Genomic DNA, 27,099 nt, shown 5'->3' with positions numbered 1-27,099 from the left:
AATCAAAGTGAGAAATAATAAGTAATGTCACTTATGTTGAAAATGTTTGATATTTCATTTTAATTTTTAACACTCCTTCCTATTTCAATGTAACTTTAGTTGTTATATGTAAAAAATGTTTTTTCAGTTTCATTTTAAGGCCCTATCTAATGTTTATAAAATTAACAAGGCAACAGGTTTTAAATAACATACATTTGAGGAAGTATTGCACAACAGCCGTCAAGATGAGTGAAAAATCAAATGGTGTCAAATTAAATGATGTAATATCAGTACTGGAAAAGTTTGCACCTAAACTACTTTCCGAAAGTTGGGATAATACTGGATTATTGGTTGAACCCTATACACCCAGGTAAATTATTTTTATAGGTAGGTACTTAATATAAATAAATATTAGTTTACTTATTAAAACATTAAATAGCGTTCAAAATTTATTGCAGAAATATAAATAAAATTTTACTAACAAACGATTTAACTGAAGCTGTAGCTCTAGAGGCCAAACAACATAATTGTGAAATGATTATTTCCTACCATCCTCCGATATTCGCGCCTTTAAAAACTGTCATTCAGAGGTACATAATTATTATTGTAATAATTGTTTCTTGTATGTATGAACTCTTTTTATTCTTGTTTTCTTTCTGATTTCAGCTCATGGAAAGAACGAATCGTGTCATTACTACTAGAACATCGCATTTCATTGTATTCACCCCACACAAGTTGGGACTCTGTCAAGGGTGGTGTTAATGATTGGCTTGCTTGTGCTTTTCCCTTTGTTGAATCTATTCCAATAATGCCTGGCGAAGACCCAAATACAGGAGCTGGACGGTATTTATTTTTATTAAATATGGACCTCTTAGAACTTTAAACCTGTTATTTTTACTGTTCTTTTTGCGCACGTAAAGGCATTGTTTAAAATCGGTTAAAAAGGTACATACCTATTATCTTCTTGTGAGTTCGTTTACTTAATAATCTTACATATTAACTCAACAACTACAAAATAATATCAAAACTACGTATACAGCCATGTTTACATCGTGGTATTTGATTTCTTATAGAAAAAAATCTGTACCCAGCAGTAGGCTCCTAATTAATACGAGTTTACTTTAGTACTTAATTTGTTTAAATATTAGTATTTTTTAAGTTTAAGCTGTACGGCAGTAAAGAATATAGCCACCGCCTCTCTTCCCGTAGGTGTCGTAAGAGACTAAGGGATAACACAGTTTCACTACCACCTTGGAATTTAGCAAGCCTACCCGATGGCGGGATAACCATCCAACTGCTGGCTTAGAAATACACAGGCCGAAGACGGGTAGAAGCGTCTTCGGCGCGACAAAGCCAGCCCTGTGGTCACCGACCCGCCTGCCCAGCGTGGTGACTATGGGCAACACACATGAGTTCACGCCATTTTTGGCACGAACTTGTGGAGACCTATGCCCAGCAGTGGATTGCGATAGGCTGAAGTGATTTTATAAGTTTAAAATGTCAAATAACAGCTTAATTCGCAATTTTCTATAATTATTTCTATAATAATAATTTTTTTTTTTTTAGCTTTTTACGTATAGAATCTGGATTTAGTTTATCCGAAGCAATAAAAAGTGTGAAAATTTTAACTGGCTTAAAACACGTGCGATTAGCCCTTGGCAAAGAAAGAACTCTAACGGATAATATAGGAAGTGTAGCCCTTTGTGCTGGTTCTGGAAGTTCTGTGCTCAAAAAAGTTCCAACTGCTGATTTATTTTTAACGGGTAGGTAATTTAATTTTCGCAATCTGTATTAACATGGAATGAAAGCACCATATTTTTTTTAAAGAAGGGTGAGGAAGGGTAGTGGTAAAAAACTAAAAGGTAGTTCTAATTGCAAATCTAATAATATAATAAAATGGTAGGATAGTCAAAACTGTACATTGAATATTTTTTTAAAAGAATACTTGGGGTGTGATCTTCAATCGATACCGAAGCCAAAAATATAGTTTTTTTTTGTCTGTTTTTCTCTATGTATGTCCGGGATAAACTCAAAAAGTACTGCATGGATTTACTTCAAATTTGGCACGAATAATATCAAGAAGTCGGGTCAACATATAGGCTACAAATTATCACGTTATCACCTACGGGGAACGAGCAGTGAACCTTTATTTCTTCAACGCATTCTGTAACAACGTGTAATCTAACGACGCATATTTGAATGTTGTTATTGTTAATAACCATGCTATAAGCTAGCTTCATACTATAAATAAAGACATTCTGTAGTATATTTAGTATCAGCATTGCACTCGTGCGAAGCCGGGGCGGGTCGCTAGTGATTACATGTAAACCTTAACCACTTTCGACCGGTTTTCAATGATCCTATAATCTTTTTTATCAAATAGTCGTTATCATCTTGCAATTTTTGTTTTTACGTTATAAAATAATAATAATCAAAAATTAAAGTAGTTAACCACTTGTTCTTGGTTTTAAAATATCTAACATTGTAAAGTTACTTTTAGATATTTTGAAATAAAATGTGAAAAAAATGTTTAAAATTTCAACTATTTGCTATTGAACGAATAATTTATCTATTTAGGTGAAATGCTTCATCATGACGTCCTCGACGCGGCACAGAGAGGAATATCAGTAATTCTCACGAATCATTCCGATTCTGAAAGAGGCTTTTTAACCGGATTTTCATCTCATCTTCAAAGCCAGCTCGACAACAAAGTCAAAGTAATCGTCAGCGAATTTGATAAAGATCCTTTGTCTACAGTATAAGGTATAAAATAAATTAAACAAAGTTTATGTTCTTTTTTATTATTATTATTATGTTATGTAGCAGCAGTGTTAGGCGCACACTAAATTAATATTAAATATTTGTGAGATCATTATTATAACATTAAACGATAAAAACATTAAATATCCACGACTTTTCTTTCGATCAACGTTATTTAAATAATATTAAATACATTGTATAATGAAATAGAAGAAATACTTTGTTATAGTATATGGCAAGATCTTTTAAAATAGTCCCTTGATATCCATTTTCTGTTCTTGTGATCGTCTTTGCCTTTCATCGACTTTCCATTGTTGAGCTGGACTGAAATGTTTATGTTGAGGTGGTCACATATCTGCCTTCCTTTTTGTTATTAATAGCATGCAGAAGTTTACTTTTTCAAAGCAATTTTGTTTAATCTGTTATTATTAGTATGTTCTTGGGGGCTTTTATTTTCAATTGAAATCAATTTTCTAGTATACGTACCAGGTACCGACTTTATTTTGCAAATAGAGGAAACGGTTCCGTTTTTATCATCGTAATTTATTACATATTTACTACGTTTAGGCTTTGAAGATTTTTCCGATTTGGCATTTGAAGTTGAGTTCTCGACTTTTTTATCACTATTTAATTTAATAATTTGTTGGTTATTGATTTTATCTTCATTGGGTTTTATCGATATTTTATTTTCACTAGAGCTGTCTTTTAGTTCAACGGTCCGATTAACATAATTTGTAGTTTTATGATTGCTTACACTATTGTCAGATAAATTATTCTTCAATTCGTGTGTTTTATTAGATTTACTGATATTATGTTCAACCATTTTCGTAACATCCTTACTAGGTTTTTTTCTAGAGGAGTTAGTATTATAGGTTTCATACTTATTATGTCTATATCCAATATTGTTTTTGTCGTGAGAGCGTTGTCTAACACTCTTTTCTTGTAAATGGTCTGGAGTAATTAATTTTTCCGTCCGCCGAGGGTTCGATTTTTTAGTTTTCTGACTATTTTCATGTAGTAATTCATCTCTACTTCTAACTCGGCTGTTCTCTTTCACTTTATCAGATATATCGTTTTTGTCAACCTTTGTAGTACTTTTCACTAAGTTAGTGTAAAGCTTAGATTCAATTGTGGCTGTTGGATTTCGCTCATCACTCGATTTGTAATTTTTATTTCCTGGTGACTGAAATATTTTTTCTGATTTTGATTGTAAATTAATATACAAAGGAGCATCTAGCTTACTTTTTTCTGTTTTTATATTTGTGGAATGGTTTTCTTTATTGTCCTTAACTTTTTTCAAAGATGCAGTTTTGTTCTTCCTGAAAAATAAAAGATAATTTTTAAAAACTCGATTATACGCTGTTTGTTGCCTTAATTTCAATTCTTGTTTGATTGATTTAAATTTTGGGCTGTTCGCTATAATGAATCTACACATGTAAATAAAATTGGAGTGTTTGTCTTCGATTTTAAAACAATTGTGTAAGTAAACGTCTCTCTATGTTTTTTTGTTTGTTCGGGCTAATATTTAAAAGGATTTAACCGATTTTATGGGACTTATACTGCTTTCCGTTATTAAAGATGATTAAATATTTAATTCAGTTTTTGTGGAGATTCTACCCTTAAATGAGTGAAATAGGTGTTGACATTTTCTACTGATTAAATACATGTCTCATACGTTTGTGGAACTGCTACATAAATAAATAAATATTCCATTAGTAATCGAATTTAGCGCCCCATATCTAAAAGTATGACTATCATATCGTAGGTTAGAAGCAAGATTTTTTTTAGGGTTTTGATTGCGTATTAAATAAATAAGAATTCCAGCTTTTGCTTAAATTCTGGCTGGTAAATAGGGAATTAGTTCGTATTACTGAAATTATCTAAAAATGGCTGGAGTAGATCTAAGGAGAGACTTTTTTTCGTACAATTACTATATTAAGCCTGATCAAAATTGAACTCTGCTAGTCAAAAGTCGATACAAGTGGAAAACAAAGAGGTTCTAAATTATTCTAATATACCTAATAACTACGCACTACTTTATCAGCTCTTAGTAAATATAATCAATATCTACGCGAGCAAAGCCACGGGCCAGCTAGTAATAACTAAAAGCTTTGGATTTTTTATCTTTCTTGATGAATAATTTGAATTTGCACATACAAACAAACAAATTTTATTGTTTAATGTAATTAAAAAAATAAATTTGAATTACTCTTGGAAAACTTACTCTGTTATTGGATAATCATTTGCAACACTTCTCTTGACGTCTTTATGTTTTGATACTCCTTCTTTTGTGATTTTAGTAGGTGACGTGTTACCAACATACAATGGTTTAGACGTGTCATTCCTTTTTTTGGAAAGTGATCGACCGTCATCAGCTGATCCTATTTTTTCAAAATCTTGTTCAATGATTGGTTTCAAAAGCCTTGGTTCGTTTCTTTTGCGTACTTCATCGCCATAAATCGATCGTGGTTTCGGAGTAGGTGTTACTATGTACTTAGGCAATATATTTTGATATTCAGGCGCTTCATCAGAATCTGCTTCGCTATTACAAACACTATTGGATATTTGTTTTACCAGTTTTACAGAATGAAATATTTCTTTTTGCAAATTGTCTTGTGTATGGAGATTTTTAGAATTTTCGTTGTTATCGATTCCAAAGTATGCTAAGTCACTTCCTCGAAGTTCTCTTATCTTAGGCTTATGTTCTGTCCGGGACAATGAAGAACTTTTTAAATTAAATGAGCTGTCTTTAAGCTGTGTGTTTAAGTCTGAAGTTGTAGTTGTAGTGTTCCTATGGGTTGAGTTCCCTCGCAATTGTGGACCTGTAATAAATTTTAAAATTTAGCGAATTTTGTAGTGAAAGCAGTGCAGTGCATAAGGGAATTCAAAATGATAAGATCTATAGTTTTTTTATATAAATTATTTTAGTGATAGTATTATCGGAAAAAAAGCTTGTTGAATTGAAACTAATGTGAAATAAAGAATATCCAAACTGTAAGAAATTCAAAAGCTGCTTAGAGTGAGAGTAGGGGCAATTTTATTGTAGGTATGGGTAACCGGGGTAAACATTCAGGAGAACAGAGGTTGGATCTATATTTATTAATATATGTTATTTTGCACACAATAAAAAAACCCATGAGTTGTTTTTCTTGTAAGAATTAGATCACTTATGTGCTCACAGACTGCTGCAGCAAATTGATTTTCTCAATGTAATCTATATTATAAACAATGGACATCAATGGTCATCATGTTGGTCATGTATCTACATAACCAACATGGCCCATCGTAGGTGTTACGAGATTAATTTGTAGATGATCAATCTAGCCACGATAGCCTAGCCTAGTCTTTGTCTAGTGTAAAAACTGACTTGCTGGCTAAAAAACTGGATGGCTAACAAAAACATATATTTGTTAAACTCTTTGTCTAATAGTTTTAAAATTCTTCATATAATGCTTGAAATGGATAACACTATTAAATTGTAAAAAAAAATATTACGATAATTATTTATTAATTTTATAGTATATGTGTAATATAACACTGTACCTACCTCTAGATCCTGTCCTCAAGGAATTATCGAAGGTCCCACTAAGTTCGCTCTCGCTTGCATTGCTAGAAATTGTTTCGTCGCTGTGCCGCCTCTTTGATAATTGTTTATTAATCAAAGAAACGGCACTTAAAGTTGTTGAATTTTTGCTGTCACTAAAATCCTTTGTAATATCACTAAAATTCCCAAATACCATGTTCTCTCCTAGAAGATATGGTTTGGGTTTTGGGATTTTATTTTTGAGAATACTTTTTGTAGCTGCTGTATTCTCATCGGCATCCCCAAAATCGCAACTAATATTATTTTCTTCGACATTGTTTTCAGATAATTCAGTTTTTTCTCCAAAAAGAGTAATGGATTTTTCAATTCTTTCGTTTAAAGGTACGAAAGCACTTCTTCTTCGTCTAAAATCGTTGGAAGGTGGCGGTTTTTCATCAGTGGCTATAATATTAACCGTGCCCGTATCTACTGCAAAATGCAATTCTGTTTTACAAAATTCCACTTTTTTAGTTCGTCGATCACAGTCATCAGATTTTAATGTTTTAGTATATCTTTGTATATCTTTGTGACTTTCTATAGGTAGAGTTATAGTTACCTTACCAGCAGATTTTACTGCAATTTTATCTCCATTCCTTTGTGAGTCGGGAGTATTAATTTTTTTAGATGGCGTCATATCTTTGTAAGTTTTTAATCTATTTCTTGAAAGCCAATCTGTAAACGATTCTTCTTGTTTATCGTTCGTTTTTTCAGAAAAACTTGTATACTTTTTACTATTAAAGTGATCGTTGACTATTTCTGATGATTTACAAATTCCACTATCAGTAGACGAGTCCATTGTAAATGAATCTTTTTTATTCGATATATTTTGAGTGATAGGAGATGTATCTTCGAAGCTATAACTTTTTCTTCTATTATTCCATTCATCGTTACCGTTCAAAAGGGAAGTATACTTTAATGTGCTTAGTGCTATAGGTGCATCTAGTAAAGGAGAAACTCTTGTGTTAATGTTATGGACCCTTTGTACATCTTCTTTATTTCGGAAACTTCTCCTTAACGTGCTTCTGCTACTCGCTCTAGAATCGAGATCAATTATACTTGCATTATCTGCTGAAGATGATTCCTCGCTGGGCATTCGAATTGAATTGTTTCTAGACGAAGCTCTCCATTTTGACGGCTTAGATATATCATAGTCGTCAGGTTCAGTGACTTTGTAATTCTCTTTTTCTACTTCGCTGTCAGGTGACGATTCTAAGGGAGTTGAAGATATTTCTAAAGGCTTAGACGGTAGAGACGATGGTTCTAAAAAGTTGTACCCGGATGATATAACCTGAAATAAAATAAAAAACATATCTTGAAATGTTTAGTTCTAACGTGAAATTTATTATATTACAAAAATTGATAATTATGTACGAGCATGAGTATATACATTTTTATCATCAGTATTTTTAAATATTCCATATTTTATTACTTTACTATTACTGATTTCAATCCCTCAATTTATTGACCAGCGGGATCCCACCCCTCCAAAACGCGGATTCGCGGATCCCGCAAGCTTAAAAACGAGCGCTAAGTCTTTCGGGTAAAACTCCAAAAGTAAAAATATATAATAGTTTCATTTTAAGTGGAGGCAACGAGGAGCATGAAAGGAACGTTTTTAAAAATACACCTTTAGTTGGTACATCTTCAACTGACTCAGGTACTGTTTTCCTGTTAAAGAAAGAATTGTAAAAGGAGCTTCAACAAAAAAAAAAAAAACGAATGTTAAAAAAAGACATACAACAACCGTCAGGATTATGAAAAAATTTTGGAAAAATAAATGACGTGCTTTGAGTCCGATGGATTCAGAGACCGTTCGAGAGTAAAAAACCCGATCCGCCCTCGCCGATCGGTTATTGAAATACTAAAAGTAGAAAATGGATTGAAATATAATCTCGGCCGGCAGATTAGGGATTGGGGTTGATGGTCTAAGATCCCGCTGCAAATTAGTGCATGCATCGAGGTTTTGCTAAAAACCAAATTTTTATGTATATTTATGATGAGGAGAATGTAGTTGCTACTGGGGAATTAATAATAAATAATTAAATACGTAATTATACAATTCACGTTACATCACTATTGATACCACTTACTTGTCGGGAGGAGTGCATCAGGTAAGAGGAGGCCGGTGCTCCAGGTCCCGCGGAGGAATGGTACGCGGCGCGCATGACTCGCATTCTCGCGCCCGGAGCAGTCGCGTGCAGGACTTCCATTGCGCGCGCCACTTGTCGCGTCACCCCTCCTTCTATTACCTGGAATTTAATAATTACCCAAAATATTAATAGTTCCGTAGGGACTGTAATAGACACACAGTTGTAAGTGTGCATGTTTAATGAATCTTTGGATACGAGGATGACAGCACTGTTACGGAGAGATACGTGTCCGGTCCCCGAGCTGGTGGGGCTGAAACTCATGAGCATAGAGAGGCCCTGGTTGAACGCATGAATTTAGCTTTGAAAGAGGTATCCGATTGGGGTGACGCCAACCTAGTCAAGTTTAATGCTTCCAAAACACAAGCGTGTCTTTTCACTGCTAAACGGAGTCCATTCCCATTAGCGCCGACTTTCCGGGGTGTATTTGTACCGATCACCGATAGTATTGATCTTCTAGGCATAAATATTTCGTCTAATATGAACTTCGGACAATGCATAGAGTCCAAGGCAAAAATTGCTGGTAGGAAACTTGGTATCCTCAATAAAGTCAGGCAGTACTTCACACCGGAACAGCTTCTTACTCTCTACCAAGCACAAGTTCGATCGTGTATGGAGTACTGCAGCCACTTATGGGATGGCTCTGCCAAGTACCAGCTCGCTGCTTTGGATTCTGTGGATCGACGCGCCAGAAGACTCATCGGTGACAAATCGCTGGTTCGCTCTAGACTTCAAAGTCTCGAACATCGGCGCAAGGTTGCTTGTTTGTCGGTATTTTACAGATTATATTTCGGAGAGTGTGCTCTAGAACTATACAATTTGGTTCCACCATCACCTTTCTACCACCGAACCGCAAGGCATCGCATGAATCTGCACCGCTATGTGGTTGAAATTCCACGATCTCGCACTAAACGATTTGCTTCCTCGTTCCTAATACGCACCGCAAAAATTTGGAATGCCCTTCCGGCTTCCGTTTTTCCAACGAACTATAACTTGGGTATCTTTAAATCAAGAGTGAATAGGCATCTTCTAGGCAAGCGCGCACCACCTTAGGCTGCATCTGCACTTGCCTTCAGGTGAGATCGCAGTCAAGCGCTAGTCTATATATTTAAAAAAATAAATAAATAAATGAATAACTGTTAATGAATTATTGTATAAATGTTTAAACTAGTTTAGTAATATTTTACACCTATGAGAACATCATCAAACTAATTGATTAATCTATATAAATAAAAATGAATGTTTGCCTGTATGTCCTTTATAGAATCGTAAACTATGCATTTAGTTTATATAGAGGAGTAAGAATGCTAATATATTTTTAATTTTTTTATAAAAAATACATTATCTACAAAAAAAAGATACATCCACTACCATGTATTTGTCACACATACGCATTTATTTTTTATTTTTACTTAAAATCTTACTAGTCATTATTGGTGAAACTTGGTCAAATAAAACACGGTAGTCACGAGTCTAGGGCTAGCGGAGTTGGCTCCTAGGACTGTACGCCGAAGTGGAGGGCAGAGGGGTGTTGTAAGTTTTCTGGGCACCTTCGAGGGACTCTAAAATTATTATTTTTCTAATAGTGGTGGACAATCTATTTTATTAATAACTAGCTCCTGGACGAAGTTAAAATCTATGTATGCAAATGTTTCGGTAATAGACGGTATTTTAAAATACTTTAACCGCTCGTTGTTAGACTTCAACTGATTTGCTAGTCTCTGCGAGTAGGTAAGTTGCCACAAAAACCTCTTCTGAATCCGTTCAATTCGAAACATATGTACAGCATAATGTGGACGCCATACTACACTAGCATACTCCAACAGACTTTGTACTATACTAAAATAAAGAGTTATCCTTATTTGGGGTCTCATAAAGGCTCTTCCATTTTTAATAACAAAGACCAACATCCTCGATGTGCTTTTCACAATTTCATTAATATGTGGAACAAAAGACATATTTTTGTCGAAAATAACACCTTAATCTCTAACCGAATCCGTTTACTCCAATTCAACAGCACCATAAGATAGGTACTGAGTTCGTATGGGAGGACTCTTTCGGGTGAATGTAATTTTTATGAGCATTTACCGGGATTAATTTGCATATCGTTTTTGTCATTCCATTTCTTTAAATTATTTAAATCTATCTGTAACAGATCGGCGTCTTTACTTACACTTATAACTCGTAGCAGCTTAAGGTCATCGTATAGCGTATAAAAGAGCAGAGGCATTTTTAAAGCATCGGCTAATGTCATTCAAAAACACTTCTTAAACAATGTGCAATGTAGAACCTAGTCGAATGCCTTGCAGAAGTCAGTGTACAACGACCACTTGAGTATTTTTATCCAAAGCTTCAACCAACGAATTCTCAAACAAAATCAAATTAGTGACCGTTGATCTTGCTTCAACAAAACCAGGTTGATCTTCTGAGAAGCATTTTCTACAACAAGATCGTATGTATGGGCATATCAGTGACTCAAATACTTTTGCAAATATACACAACATAGATATTGGCATGCCGTGTGGTGTCGGCCGAGTAGAATAGCCCTGCCCTTTCTTCTCGTGGGGGCGTAAAAGGCGACCGAGGGATAAACCTGGCTCAAAATCATCAGGGTCCTGGAGAAGGAAAACTTCATTTTAAACCCGGAATGGGGTCTCCCTCAAACATTCGTGGCATAGCTCTAAAATGCGAAAGACTCCTACAGCCGAACTGTCTCCACACGTATCGAATCGTCGTTTATGTGGGCCTAGCCAGTGAGATCGAGAAGGTGGCGCAGAGCTTAGGCAACTTTGCGTTTTCTTGAAGAGTGTCCTAGGCGACACAGTGTCTGTCTGACACTGTTTAACGTCTGCAATAGACGGACTGAGGCCAATGATGATGAAATTTTGGCCTATAGTTTGTGACATAGTTGGATCACCACTGCACTGCAGCGCAGCAGCACAGTGCTGTGCAGCACGACATCACACCAGCACAGGTGCTCTGCAGAACAGCAGAATGGCTGCAGCACTGCAGCATTGCAGTACATAGGACTTGTAGTTTAGCCGTAAATCGAGATAAACCGTTTTTTACCCCCATCTCCCTACCACTTCCCGAACTCGACTGCCCGTAATTTATTTTTCCTTTTATTTTCGTTGTAATCTCTTCCTTTAAATTAACGCAAGCGCGATGCCGACCCTATCCCCTCATTAAAATTTATCCCACATTTAAATTAATCGAAAAATCTCTTAAAGAGAGAAAGAAAAAACTGTGTATACTGATTTGCGGCTTATTCTTCGTAATATTTATTTTAATGTCTTACTTTACTATAAAGTAATAGCCTGTAAACAATCCACTACTGGACAGAAGCCTCTCCGTGAAAGTGAAGGCTTAAATCTAATCTTTCACGATGCTGACTGCGGAACTACTCGGTGAATTATTCTCTTAGACTTTTTTATTTTCATCATTTTAGACTTTTTTTTATGTTGGATATGAAATGACCTGCGACACGCTATAATTCTAATAATAAGAGTGAACCAGTAGCTATTAATACATTTATATGTCAAACAGTCAAGTTTTCAATATTTTTAACGAATATAAATTTATATTATTCATGAAGAAAAATTATGTTTGTCTTTGGCCATACATAAATTACAATAAATTATATTAATGCATAGTATTGATGTTATTCCGCGTGTAGCTTTAGAATGGATGTAAATAAATTACCAAACAAAGATTAAATGACTGCGGTAACAGAATATCTAATCTCGTAAATTAGATCAAGTTTGCGCAACTTGCAACGTAAACTTGCAAATGAATAGATAAAAATACTTATATAATATATATCTGATCGACTTGAAGACAAACCAATAACTGTTGTACTCGTGTACCTACACGTAGATATAGGTATACGTATTCAATAAAAAGGCTATTTTACTAAATCATTGTACAATTATATTAATTACAAAAATTGTATGCGTATGAATGTTATTATTTTATAATAGGCATGTGCGATTTACCCTAAGGTCAAAAAGGCCATGTCCCGAGCGGCCTGACCGTACAACAATGGATAACTAAAAAAAGCTTTTTACTTTTTCCCTTAATTTATGGGGTGGCAAATTGAAATGACCCGGGACTCTGGATCTAAAATACGTCACTGATAATTGGCACCTACTTTTGGCTTTATAGAATCTAAGATAAATTAAAAATGTTTTAAAATAAAAGAAAGCTCGCTATGGTTAAAAAACTAAGTAGGTATTACTAATTAGATATTTACTTTTATATGATATTTACTTTTATGCAGATATCATATACGAGAATTGATCTAACCCGATTCGACTTTTTATAGGTACATCTTACATACAAAATTATATTGACATAAAAAAAAATCCCAAAATTTTTTTATTTTAAAATAGTGTCTTTTATCATTTTTAGTTTACATTATTTACAAATCGTTTCAACGCAATTCACTCAAATAATTCGAATTTAATTCAAAGTCGTTCGTATATTAGTTTATTGTGATTTGTAACACAGAATTACTGTCAAAGTTGTACAGGTTACCGTCAGTGTATACTCCGGTCTTTTGTAAAATGCCTAGGAAACGAAAAATTTTACTTCGTCAAAGAACGGATATATACATATTTACAAGCAGAAACATAACCTTTAATTTATTTTTTATAAACGTTCGCCCAGTGGACACAGCTCTAGCTAGTTGCGCTGGCGGCCGCGGCTCCTATCTTCCGTTCATGGAAAATTTGTATAGGCCATACAGTGTTTCCCATGGTTAAGCTAATCGTTTATACTTTTTTTTTGTTTTTTTTTTGGTATCCCTTTGGGCCGTCCGACACAAGTATTCACCAAAGCAGCCGTGCCCGGTGAGAACTTGCGTCAGACGGAAAGTCCTCACCTTGCTTGGGCTTGCGCTTACGGCGCATCCACCGCTCAGGGACTGGCGCAATGCAGCCGTTACGCGTGTGCTATACGGCTGCTCCGCCAGGTCCTCCTCCCACCTCCGCATTAGCGCTTCTTACCCCATCCGTCGCACCCATAGGATCCCGTCCAACGCGGGGTTCTCACCGATAGCCCCCCTACCCGAGACGTATGAGTAGGTCTCGGCAAGAACCTCCGCCACGAGCTCCCACGGGAGGTCGCCGGCTACAGCAGTAGCTGCAGCCCACGATACCGTACGGTACCCCCGGATCACCCTCACCGCGATGATCCTCTTCGCAGACCGCAGTGCGGCCTTATTCCTTGCAGTGAGGTGATCTGCCCAAACCGGGGTACGTCGCCATACTCCGGCAGACTTCGGAATATAGCTGCCTGCGGGCGGCGCTGGGTCCTCCGATTGATTTGGGGACTCATCCTGACCCTTTCCTCTCCGATCTGCAGGGTAGCTCCCAGTGGGGGTCCCTTGCGTCCGGTCCCGCGATCTTTATGCGGCTGATCACAAGGACAAGTCCGACCTTGGCCAGCCGCACCGCCTCCTTGTAGTCTCGTCCCCGGGAGTAAACGAGGGTGTTATCCGCGTAGCAGAGAGCAGAGTATCAGCGCAGAACATCCCGGGGAGGAGACGGCCTCGTAGGACCCAGTCGTACACGATGTCCAACAGGATCTGGTCCAGCACCGATCCCTGCGGGACACCACAGCCCGCTCGCCGCCACTCTACGAACCCCGACCGATTCTCGAGGCCAAAGCGGTTACACTTGTGACACATATATATATGGATATGGAGCAGCCCGACTGGGGTAGTACCTCGACCTTACAGAAGATCACAGCAAAATAATACTGTTTTCAAGCAGTATTGTGTTCCTGTTGGTGAGTAAAGTGACCAGAGCTCCTGGGGGGATTGGGGATTGGGTCGGCAACGCGCTTGCGATGCTTCTGGTGTTGCAGGCGTCTATAAGCTACGGTAATCGCTTACCATCAGGTGAGCCGTACGCTTGTTTACCAACCTAGTGACATAAAAAAAAACATATTGTGCCAGACCCTCGACATAGAAGAAAATCTTATAATTTGGTTAGGGGCCTTAGGGGCCGTTGAGAGTGAGGCGTTTATTATTTTATTATATTTGTCTTGATTCGGGTGAAGTATACACATGTAACCCGCTGTCATACTGTACCCGAAAAAGAATCCCTAGCTTGTCGTTCTTTGATTGCATGTCTAGTAAGTAGGTTTTGATGTGAGTTTAATAAGCTACACATTCTCATTTCGACCTTCATTCGAAAAAGATAAGTACATATTTATTGTTGTGAATGACGTGAACGTTGAACGCGGGGGCGAAACGAAATGGTGACTGTGATTGCGATATTTAAATTAAGCATCGTTGTAACCGCGCAATTCGCTGATATTGCCGCGCGCATTAAAGTAACAGAGCAAAACATAAAAACTAAATTCCACTTAGATACTTATGTACTTAATACTTCTATTGTTAAAAGAAGTCTGTTATAGAGCTATTAATATAAATAATACATTTTAATTATAAAAAAATTAATGAGTAGGTACCTAAGAATGTTTTAAATATACTTATATATATTTACTAGCTGTGCCCGCGGCTTCGCCCGCGTTAAAATGAGTGTGTCACAAAGTTTTACCGGCAAACTTCCAGTGAAACTCTCATCGAAATTGTCTTAGCCGTTCCTTATACCTTCCTCTTGAAACGCATGAAAATCCGTTCAGTAGATTTTGTGGGAATCGATCACATACACTTTTGGGGACTTTGTTGTATAATACACTAACTGTTGCCCGCGACTACGTCCGCGTGGTTATGAAGATATGCATTACTATTAAGATGTTTAACGCAAATTATTTTTTTATTTAAGTCACTTGAAATGCTTATCACACTGAGTAACTTTTTAAAAGGCACAATTTAGTATAATTTAATAGTTATTTTAAAACCTCTCTATACACCACATTTTTAGTTTTATTTTTAGGCTGCAGTATAAATAACCTATCAGGCGAACTTATAGCTGCTTTATATGTTTTATATAAACTATCAACCCCAATTAAACCCCCTTAGCGATGGAATATCGCAAAATCCGTTCTTAGCGGACGTCTACTTACTATAATCTACCTCCCTACCAAATTTCATCTTTGTCCATCCTGGATGGATTAAAAACCACTGGATGGTCTCAGCGGTTTTTGAGTTCTCGTGATGAGTGAGTCAGTGACCTTTCTCTTTTATATATATAGATTACGATACATTATTTGGACACCTCCTCACCATCTATAGAGCTTACATTTTAAATTTCAAGTCTCTTACTCAAAAACATAGGACTTTCATATAAACTTCCAACCCCCGTTTTATCCCCTTAAGGGTCAAGTTTCGTAAAAGCCGGTCTTAGCAGATGTTTACACCCTATAAGGAACCTACCTGCCAAACTTCAAGTTAGTGGCTATTATAGTTTCGGAGATTTCGTGATGAGTGAGTCAACCTACCATCCCCCGTTTTAACCCCAAAAGGGAGTTGATTTCTAAAGTTACGTTATTTGGACACTTCCTCAATATCTATAGAGTACACATTTTAAATTTCAAGTCTCTTACTTCAAAAACATACGACTGTCATATAAACTTCCAACCCCCGTTTTACCCCTTTAGGGGTTGAGTTTTGTAAAACCCGTTCTTAACAAATGTCTACGTCTTCTAAGGAGCCTATCTGCCAAATTTCAAGTTTGTAGGTGTTATAGTTTCGGAGATTTCGTGATGAGTGAGTAAACCTACCATCCCCCGTTTTAACCCCAAAAGCGAGTTGATTTTTAAAGATTCATTATTTGGACACCTTTTCACCATCTATAGAGCTTACATTTGAAATTTCAAGTCTCTTACTTCAAAAACATGGGACTTTCACACAAACTTCCAACCCCCGTTTTACCCCCTTAGGGGTCGAGTTTCGTAAAATCCGTTCTTACCGAATGTTTATGTCATATAAAGAGCCTACCTGCCAAATTTTAAGTTTGTAGCTATTATAGTTTCGGAGATTTCGCGATGAGTGAGTCAGCCCACCGTGCCCCGTTTTAACCCCAAAAGGGAGTTAATTTCTAAAGATACATTATTTGGACACCTTTTCACCATCTATAGAGCTTACATTTTAAATTTCAAGTCTCTTACTTCAAAAACATAGGACTTTCATACAAACTTCCATCCCCCGTTTCACCCCCTTAGGGGGCGAGTTTCGTAAAATCCGTTCTTAGCGGATGCTTACGTCTTATAAGGAACCTACTTACCAAATTTCAAGTTTGTAGGTGTTATAGTTTCGGAGATTTCGTGATGAGTGAGTGACCTTTCGCTTTTATATATATTATTATAGATTTATCTTATCACATGTCACATAAACATAAAAAAAAATAGAATATTATTTCAATGCACTGAGAAGAAGCTTTGTAGTAGTCGTTTGTAAAGTGTGTTTACTGGAATATCCTTAAAAGTTACTTGACAGTGGTATTTGGTGTTGGCTTCCATTAATTATATTTTAATTAAGTTTGAAACAAACAGATATGTCTAGTTAAGTACATAAAATAATCGAGATATTGCTCAAAAAATGTGTATTAATTTTCATATAAATAATTATATCATCATTTATAATCATCATTCACATTATAATAACAAAATCATACATTCACCTCGTGTCACAATGTTACAATGTAATTACAAATTAGTTGTCACAATGTAGTTACAATACCTACTTCTCCGCAACGGCTGGACCGATTTTTATGAAATTTTGTGTGCATATAAGGCAGGTCTGAGAATCGGCCAACATTTATTTTTCATACCCCTAAGTTATAAGAGGGGGGATTAAGGGGGTTAATAAGATATGTGGCAAAACAACGTTTGCGAGGTCAGCTAGTCTTATATATAAAATTCTCGTGATACAATGTTAGTTACAATACTTCTCCGAAACGGCTGGACCGATTTTTATGAAATTTTATGTACATATCGGGTAGGTCTGAGAATCAGCTAACATCTATTTTTCATACCCCTAAGATATAAGGGAGGGGGGGGGATTAAGGGGGTTAATAACATATAGGACAAAACAACGTTTGTGGGGTCAGCTAGTAAATATTTAATATTCTTAAGTTACCTACTATTACACATTTTTAAATAATTTGTACACATTTTACTAATACGATTGGATTTTCTTTTTTCATGCTTAACGCCAACATGCAAATATATTTTTGATGCTGTATTATAAGTTTATGACACTTCTGTTTTAATTTTTCGATATGAAAACAAAAATTAAAACAAAGCGAGACCAACTCATCCATAAATATATTTTCACTTTGTTACTGTATCAAACATATTTTAACCGATTTTGATTAAACGTTTGATTGATTTGATTAAACGTTGACGTTTACCTACAAGTGATATCACGTTTTATGTCTTATAAAAACGGGCTGTAATCATCGTGATATGAGTAAAACCGCATGGGTTAATATGCCTATAAGTATTAATATTATAATATTTACTGGTTTTAATAATGGATCAAGGTAAGGTACAGATCAGATGACGTCATGAATATACCAAATGAAAACAAAACTAAGGTCGCAACTCAGTCGTCATATCGTATGTAGTGGCATTATTTTTTTTTAATAGATAACGGTCACTTGTTACCTACATATACATATGTTTCGTAGTCATTAGCATTGTGTGAATTTGAAATAAAAGACACATGAGTTCACGTTATTTTTGGCGTAAACTTGTGGAGTTCTATGTCCAGCCAGTGGACTGTATAGGCTGTAATGATAATGATGATGATGATGAAATAAGAGTATTGAGCACAATGAGCGGATGTGGGGACTGCAGTACCTAATAGGTCGATTCTTGGTCATTGACATCGGTCTGGTTAAACACCCCTACAAATATAAAGAAAATAGGCGCAAAAACTATAAACGAATACATTTTAGTATTTTTTACATTCGTTTGTTTTTTCTATATCGCATTCAAGTTTAGGATCTTGTAAAATTGAAAACCTGTGCTGTGTGGCTACGGCAGTAATGCATAGTAAGTGTGTACCTTATTTACCTATAATGAACAAAAGGATAAAAAGATGTCCGGTAAATCCTACGAAAACAGCGTTTGGACGAAAACATTACAATCACCATGCTCCAACTCTTTATAATAAAATTAACACAATTTTCAACATCAGAACACTTAATAACTATACATTAAAGGAAAAATTACTTGCCTGGTTAAAATGCCTAGATTACAACGCTACAGAGAATCTTTTAATAACAGTTAAATAATAACTATTGACTGACGTGATATACACAGACATATATACAAACACAAACACACACATACACACACACACACATACACACACACACACACACACACACAAACTCACACACACACACACATACACATGGTAATAAATAGTGAACAACTAAACACACATGGCACATGTTTTCCATCTAAATGTTAATTATAGTTTAAAGTTATTAATGTTAATGTTAACTAGTTTTGATTTTTTTTTCGTACCATTGAATTGATAATAATTGGTTTTTAAGGGCATAATTTGTTATTAAATATATTTAAGGGGAGGATACTGGCTACTGCAACACAGTGCAAACTAGTGCAGGAGTCAGGGTAATCTGTATTGTATAATTTATGATTGTGTCCAATAAAGATTATTATTATTATTATTATTATTATATAGCCACCCCCTCTCTCCCGCTAGGTGTCGTAAGAGGCGACTGGGTTAACGCAGTTCCACTACAACCTTGGAACTTATAATACCGACCGATGGCGGGATAACTATTAAATTGCTGGCTATAAAATACACAGGGCGAACACGGGCAGCAGCGTCTTCGGTGCAACAAAGCCAGCCCTGCGGTCACCAAACCCGCCTACCTAGGGTGGTGACTATGGGCAGCACACATGAGTTCACGGCCGTAAATCGGATATTGGGTAAAATCCGAACACTGGGGCTAGAGGTAGCATTTATCCCTTATATACGTCGAAGGCTCTCTGCTTCCATGGACCTAGAAAAAGTCCTCCACGAGGTACTCACATAGTTGTAGACGGTGTTCCGATAGAAGTAAAGTCAGCCATACGACATTTGGGGCTTATTACTAGTACTCTCTGACGCGACTGACAGTCGATGGTCCTTCACTGAGTATTTTTGGCAACTAGTCCTACGGCTTGTCTCAGCTATTGGTGCCCTCAAAAGATTAATTCTTGGGATTGGTATACCGTATGCTGGTTGTAGACGGCTATACTCAGGAGTAATCCGATCAATGGCACTATATGGCGCTCCTATCTGGGCCGGTGACTTGTCAGCTAAAAACAGAAGGATACTTCGGCGTCCGCAGTACAGTAATTATTTAAGGCGCTACCCTGACCAAATAACCTTGAGCATTCGTTCCCTCTTTGCCGCACCCCACCTCTACAATACTTCGTAAAACACTACTAGCGCCATTTGGTAAACAACTTACGAATATGCGTAAAAAATATAGATCTTGGAATCCGTAGACATGGCATTCATTAAAAAATTTTTTTAATATATATGTATATATATATATATAATATGTTTTATTTAATATTAGTATAATATATAATATATTGCTGTGTACAATAAAAAGTAAATTAAATTTATTTTTTTGGTGCGTAAATAATTTTAGTAATGAATTCAGTCACTACACTTACGTTCATAATGAATACTTTCAACTTTTTAACCGACTTCCAAAAAAGGAGGAGGTTCTCAATTCGACTGTATTTTTTTATGTATGTGGATATCAGAACTTTTGACTGGGTGGACCGATTTCGATAAAAAAAATTTAATCGAAAAGAGGTGTGTGTCATTTGGTCTCATTTAAATTTATTTGATCTGATGATGACTACGTATTGTTCAGTATTCAATTGTCTATCAATTGGTGTCGGTTGCAAAATAAAATAATGTTTACTTTACGAGGAGATGCATATTATCAATCACTATTTCTCATTTTTGTGGTATCGTTGTAAGGAGATTATTTAACATCTATTCCTTCAAAAAAAAAAAAAAACTCTACCATTGTATAATCAAAATTATGCAGAATTTAACTGTGTTTTTATTAGTTTGATTCTTTTTTCCATTAACAAGTAGATAGCTCCTAAAAAGTGCACAAAAAACGGCTAGCGCGGCGTTTTGGTCAGGGAGGCGCCTTAAGACCGTTAACCTACCGGCTGATATAAGTCCTCTCAGGGCATGGTTGCTTTAGGGGCTTCTTTGGAAAATTGCTAGAAAGGAGCCAACACCACAATGTCATTAGTATGGTGCTATTGAAGATACCTCTCTACACGTTCGTCGGGAGTGTCGAACATGCGAGGAGCCACAGCAAACAGTGATTGCTGTTGTGGGTTCAGATCTCTCGCTGCTGGCCTTAGAAATAAATAATAAATAATTTAAATCTATAGTCGAAAGTGAGAGATCTTCGCAAAGTATGCTCGTCTTCTGTGAGACTGTAATCTGACAGAAAGAGGAAGCAGAAAGATTGAGAAAATCCGATGTCTCAGCGGAGTCTATTCGCCGCAAGATAGTCGAGACGCCGCGATAACGCCAATTTCTTGCCCCCGTAATGAGGATGCACAAGACCTCGTGAGATAAGACGACAAGCTAAATTTTAGTTGGCACGTTTGTCGATATAAAATGAATAGACTTGGGAAGTTGAGGAGTTCAATCTTGAACAATGGCAGGCGGGACTGTGGACGATGTCGAAAGCGTACCCGTAATCACGCTAATTGCGCTGCGATGGTACAACGCAGGTTTAGTCAGTAAGTGTCTGACATAACTCTCCCTCTACCCCGGGCGGAGAGTAACCATAAGGATTTCTCTATGATAAAAAAAGGATCTGTTACAAAGACTTAACTACATTTACGCAAATTGAAAACGAAGATAGTGCCCTCTGCACTAGCTTCGTTTTCGCGGGCTTCGTGTTTCATTTAATATTAGTTTATTAAGTTAAAATTTTATACGCTTTTTATTAATAAAAAGATGTTACAAATACAATAATAACAATTCACAGTTGAAACTTCATTTTAGACTTTTACCTTTTAATTAACTTCGCCGAAAAAAAACAATAGGTACCATAGTAGTATTTTTTTTTAAATCTACTGATATTGATTTAACATCTAACAATAACTAAGCTAAATCAAAACCTTATTTTCTTTAAGGTATTAGATTAAGTAGGTACTTAATAACCTAGTATTTTTAATTGGCATAACCAGTTTTATGGGTTTTTATGTATTTTATAGGATTCATAGGATTCAATATTAATAAGTAGGTACCTAAGCTACCTATGAGTGAAATCCCCGAGTTGTTATTTCAAAATAATATGACGTTAAAAAATTAATCATCACCGCGGAGAACTAGCTTTTTCTGTATATATGTTTACGCTGATTCACATTATCGTCATTATATATTCATGAATAAATTTAAGTACTAAAAAGAGTCAACTCTTTTATGGTATAACAGATAAATCAAATCTCAGACTAATGTATTATCATTTTAGTGCAAATATAAGTATTTAATATGTAACAATATTTTCCTGATGTGTTGTTTTTGTTTCATATTTCTACGAGTGATATTATGAACAGTATTCAACATAATTAAAACATTTAAATACATTCTTAGCGGATATACCTACAACCTACATCTCTCGGAAATATTCGTAACATGCAGGTTTCCTCAAGTTGTCTTTCACCAACGACTACAAGGTCAATGCAAGACAAATTTAACAACGGTAAAATCGTATTCGGTTTAATTCGTCATTGCTTTACAATAATGGTATTCAAAATAATGATGCACACAAAAATAATGTTTGGAAGCCGTAACCTCAGAACGGCCTTTACGCAGAATTTCCGGCATATCACACTATTATCCCCATAAATCGTGCCATATCGTACACATTAAGTTTTGCTTACGACTAGGTATAAAAATATAGAATGTCTTAGAATATCATATTAATTTTTATTAAGCAATTTACTATAAACAAATGCAGCATTTAGTTATTTCTATTTGGTGTGATGCGTCCCAATCACTACATAAGTTTTTTTAATTACAACTACAATTAAAATTTCTTTATACTCAAATGGAAATTACAAGTTTCAGATTTCAAAATTATTTGATTACTCTTTTGAAATAATGCATGTCGAATAAAAGACATCAACGCGCTTAGCGCTAAATAATGAAATGAGCGCTTTTGAGCAACTCTAGATATATATATATCTCTTATGTTATTAATTTTGACTATAGTACGAGTAGTTTAGAGAATGTTAAAAAAAATAAAAGAACAAGTACATAGCTTAGCAAATAAAATGTAGAGTCGTCGCCAACAAAACGATGTCATAACTGATAATAAAAATTATAAATTATAGAAAAACTTTACTATTGGAATAAGCACACAAATTCTACATAATGAAAAAGTTTCTTCTCAAAAATAAAGTACAAGACGTAAGAAATAGAAAATTCCTCACGTAACGCTTTCTCTATTGACAAATGCTTCCACCTTATATTAAATTCATTACATACCTCCTTTTGTTACATACTGACGATGAGATCTGTTTACCTAACGATGGGAAGAATGATGTTCTTCTACTTCCGGAGCTAATAACTTATCGGATAAAATAAGTTCCATATTAAAAACTCATTCCACGTACTATACCTATACTCGTATAGTACGGTACCTACATTTATCTCATAATATGTATCTAAACATAAATATCTCTATTGTATACCATCTAGAAGTCTACGTGAACAGTGAGCTAATATATAGACTCGTCGTCACACAAGTTGAAAAATCTTAAAATCGCATTTAATGATAATTTTTCTGTATACATTTTAATATTAATATTGACATTATAGCATGAAAATTTATAAAAATGTCATTTTCAGCAACAAAATAAAAAGTATTGTCAATTTATTAAAAAAAAAATCAACTATGACAGGATCACAAATCAAATTTAACAACAATGCTGGAATTTTTCTAGATTATTTTTTGGTAAGGTAAGGGTAGTATATATCTATGTATATATTATAACGATAAAAAAGTAATTGTTATAGGCCAAAACCTGGGGTCATTTTAAGGATTCAGATTTAGAAGTGATAGAGGAGCAGAACATTATGTCTCTGATCGATATATATGTAGTATAGCTAATCCGAGTGCGATTAAAAAACCGATCTTCGAGTGTTTCGAGGCGCGATATTCAAGTACTACATAATTAATTTTTCAATTATGTTTCTAATGAATGAATTAGTTAACTCACTTTATTTTAATTTATCGTAAAATTATAACCTTAATAAATAATTAAGGATCAAAATCAAGTTTTAATTAAAAAAATATAGTTTAAAAATCTATATTTTTTAAAATTTGCTTGGGTCGTTGCGCGAGGCCACTGCAAGAACGAGGCCCCTGCAAGAACGAGGCCCCGGGCGATTGCCCTGTTAGCCACCCCCTAACCCTAAGGCCGCCACTGATTACATTTTCAAATAGCGTTATCGACACCTGGTGAAACAAGCCGTAAGGGTAATTTAGAAACACATTATGCATCACAAAATATTTGTTTATCAACTAGTCATTGATTAAGCAAAGCTAAATGCTGAAAACTTTTGGTTTTTTAAGAAAAAAAATAAATAGAATTTGCCTTCAAGTGTGGCGGGTTATAAGAGCGTTAACTAACGAAATCTTCGAAGCACGAAGCTCTTTTACAATTTACAAGTTAATTAGGCTTCGGTATGAAGAGCGGTTATAAATACAAGTTTTGCAAAGACAAGTGTACCTATGTACTTTAAGTATAAGAAATATTATTACTTCTTGTTCGTATTTTTGGGAAGCTTTTCCATTATTTTACCATATTAATTAAATACTATGCTAATTAAGTAATAACAGCATAACGCAATGTTTGAAAAAGGATTATTGTGAAATCTATACAAATAAATAAAATTGTAGTGTATGTTTGTAATATTAAAATAACCGCTTTTTACTAAATGCATATGAATGTATATACACGGTAGATATACCAAAATAACATTTTTTACAATTTTTGTCTGTCTGTTTGTTCCGGCTAATCTCTGAAACGGCTGGACCGATTTTGAGGGCATTTTTACTGACAGATAGCTGGTGTAATAAGGACTAACATAGGCTTTAATTGCTTTAGAATTTAGAAATTTACTTATTTTATAACTCTGCGAACTGAACAATAACCATTTGTTAAATTCCATGCGGACGAAGTCCCGGGACCAGCTAGTTTATTAATAATTTAGACAATGTGTACAATTACAATAAAAAAATGTTCTCGCAAACAAAATAGATTGGCTTTATTAAGCCGAACGGAACTTCTACAATATTTTTATGATTTTTGACCTTGTTAAGAAATTCTCGGTTCGTAGTGTATCTATACATAAACATAATAATTATGTAGCAGCAATGTATTTCCGTTGCCTCTTCATGTACCTAACAAGTTTTTAAACAAAGAAACAATACGAAATAAATTTTAGTATTCCTATACCAAGTCAATTAAGATCTATTTTTATCTATTTATTGTTAATTTTTTCTTCACTAAACTGGTTCAGTCCATCTACATGAAACGAACTGTTGTTGACCTTTATTTCATCAGTGTGAATGATTCATTTTCGCCTATCAACAGAGACTACCTACTACCTGAGCGGTCGAGTCACGTTGAGTTTTTAAACCATATTAGGAAATGACAAGTTTACACTTTTGGCAATGACCGCTTGTAAACTTAAATGCCATAATCTTTGCTATAAGAATTACAGTCATCTAGTTCGAAAAAGGAAAGTTTCAGAAACTTATATGAATATATTTTTTTAAAAAAACCCTATTAAACACAGACCTACCACTATTTAATGCTTATTTTATTTTATTTAAATTGATTAGCAACTATGTTTATATTTATAAACAAAGTTACGTCTGTGCATTTCAGTAAGGTTTAAAAAGTAATTTATTTGGTATAAATATTCCATTAGCTTTACCTTCCCGTATTCAGCGGTTCCAGCCCATTCTCGGCGCCATTGACCCGTTCCCGCTACCTCCATCCTTGGTAAGTCGCTGTGTTCGATTTTTTCGTTCGCTGCAGCTACACTCGCGGTCAGATGACTCGCACTTTAATAGCGCGATCACGTTCGCTGTTTGCGCTGGCGCGAAGCCTACTGTCGGCTCTAAACTACAGCACACGCAAAACTTATCATACACTTTTAATAACTTTTATTTCTTCTTCTCGCTAAATCACTATAGGTACGAATTGGATGTCAACGCCCACAACGGCCACAACACCTTATAACTAGTACTCAGACCCAGGTCATTACCTACGCATTTTGCTTTGTTGCAACCATATGACATGTAAGTACGTTATATGTACATTTCTTATTTATACTGAACATCTAAAACTTGTATTGCATTGTATTACAAGTAAATCAATAATAAATATATTTTCTTTAATATATCATAGTTTTTTTTTGTTTTAATATTACGTAATTTGTGAGGACATTGACCTTACACTGCTTTTCAAAATATATATGGGATCCTACTTATTTAAGGACAAAATCCACGTTAAATTGACTCATTTATTCAAAGTTTAGTAAAGTGAACTTAAAAAATTAATGAAACAGGAGCACTAAGAGCAGCCTAAAAGTTGGGTTTGTTGGAATATAGCATGCAGAGTTCGGCATGCTCAATTCCAGTTTATTTATTTATTTTGTTTTAAGACGTTAAGCAAAAACCTGTTGTGGTTCATAAAATCAGATGTGATCCAAATGAGTAACGTTTTCTAGAATCAAATCAGGGCTAAACATGTCCTAACCTATGTCTAGATTTTATGAAAATTTGTCGATATTGACAATATCTATAATCATGTAACTTATAAGTACCTAAATATGATTATATCCAGGGCCTGTTTCACCAGTTGGATAGTTTTATCATGCAAAAAAGCTACAATTAGACTTTAACGAGAGAACAGCAGGAGGAAGAATAGGCATTAGGAGCTGTTTACCCTGGTGAAAATATTTGTTTGAATTTTTTTTCCTAATAAGTCTTAAAGCTTTTAAAAGTATAATTTCGGACTCCGAAATAAAGTCTGGAATTTCAGAGAATATTTGATCTTTTTAGAGTTTTACAGAGTTGTATTGATTTATTATTTTAAAAGTATTATTAAGACATGAAGTATTCTTAAGATTTTTTGCAAAGTTACGAAGACTTTTTAAGATTTTTTAATACTAACTTCAGTTAATAAACTACAGCTTATAGAATTATTTTTGCATATAGAAATATCTGATAAATACAGTGGGATTCGATATTGAGAAAGAATAATACTTACATCAAAAACTTTTACCTATCGTTGAATATCGTCATCCGTCCAATAGAGTTTAATATCCACAACTGGTGAAACAGGCCCCTTATCGCATTATAACACTAACATATGTAATTATATAGTATAAAGTAAAATGTTTGTTTTAACGCGTTTGTGATTATGACGTAATGGTACGAAACACTTAACAATTTAGATTAGACGTTCACGTTTCTTGCTTTGCTGTTGTATTTTAATTTAGATTTAAACGTAATTAAACAATAAAATAAAGCACTTAAAACCTTGAGTAGCGCACCTTGGCTCACAAAGAATATTAAAGTACATGAGTACCCGCAAATCCCAACAGTCAGGGAATTCATAGAA

General features: G+C 35.0%; 2 protein-coding genes across 2 annotated transcripts; one reads left to right on the top strand and one right to left on the bottom strand.

Annotated features, from left to right (window-relative positions):
• Positions 1-112: 112 nt before the first annotated feature.
• LOC123653581 (NIF3-like protein 1) lies at positions 113-2,768 on the top strand. Its single transcript, XM_045589573.1, has 5 exons — positions 113-349; positions 438-569; positions 646-822; positions 1,546-1,742; positions 2,557-2,768. The coding sequence occupies exons 1-5, from the start codon at positions 150-152 to the stop codon at positions 2,739-2,741; spliced, it is 891 nt and encodes a 296-aa protein (XP_045445529.1). The 5' UTR covers positions 113-149; the 3' UTR covers positions 2,742-2,768.
• On the bottom strand, positions 2,765-25,594 carry LOC123653579 (serine-rich adhesin for platelets). The gene is made up of 6 exons (XM_045589571.1): positions 25,406-25,594; positions 8,413-8,571; positions 6,287-7,610; positions 4,964-5,561; positions 3,226-4,058; positions 2,765-3,063 (listed from the first exon to the last, which is right to left on the bottom strand). Exons 1-6 carry the CDS (start codon positions 25,466-25,468, stop codon positions 2,963-2,965), a joined length of 3,078 nt encoding a protein of 1,025 aa, XP_045445527.1. The 5' UTR covers positions 25,469-25,594; the 3' UTR covers positions 2,765-2,962.
• Between the last annotated feature and the right edge of the window lie 1,505 nt (positions 25,595-27,099).

This window comes from Melitaea cinxia, chromosome 5 (assembly GCF_905220565.1).
Source record: "Melitaea cinxia chromosome 5, ilMelCinx1.1, whole genome shotgun sequence".
NCBI lineage: Eukaryota > Metazoa > Arthropoda > Insecta > Lepidoptera > Nymphalidae > Melitaea > Melitaea cinxia.
Note: the sequence above shows the minus strand (reverse complement) of the source record. Positions and strands in the feature narration are given on the sequence as shown.

Coding starts and splice junctions, on each gene's coding strand:
- LOC123653581 (XM_045589573.1), top strand. CDS start 150: ATGTTTATAAAATTAACAAGGCAACAGGTTTTAAATAACATACATTTG. Junction 350..437: donor GTTGAACCCTATACACCCAG/GTAAATTATTTT, acceptor AATTTATTGCAG/AAATATAAATAAAATTTTAC. Junction 823..1,545: donor CCAAATACAGGAGCTGGACG/GTATTTATTTTT, acceptor TTTTTTTTTTAG/CTTTTTACGTATAGAATCTG.
- LOC123653579 (XM_045589571.1), bottom strand. CDS start 25,468: ATGGAGGTAGCGGGAACGGGTCAATGGCGCCGAGAATGGGCTGGAACC. Junction 5,562..6,286: donor CTTGAGGACAGGATCTAGAG/GTAGGTACAGTG, acceptor AATTTATTACAG/GTCCACAATTGCGAGGGAAC. Junction 4,059..4,963: donor AATGATTATCCAATAACAGA/GTAAGTTTTCCA, acceptor TTTATTTTTCAG/GAAGAACAAAACTGCATCTT.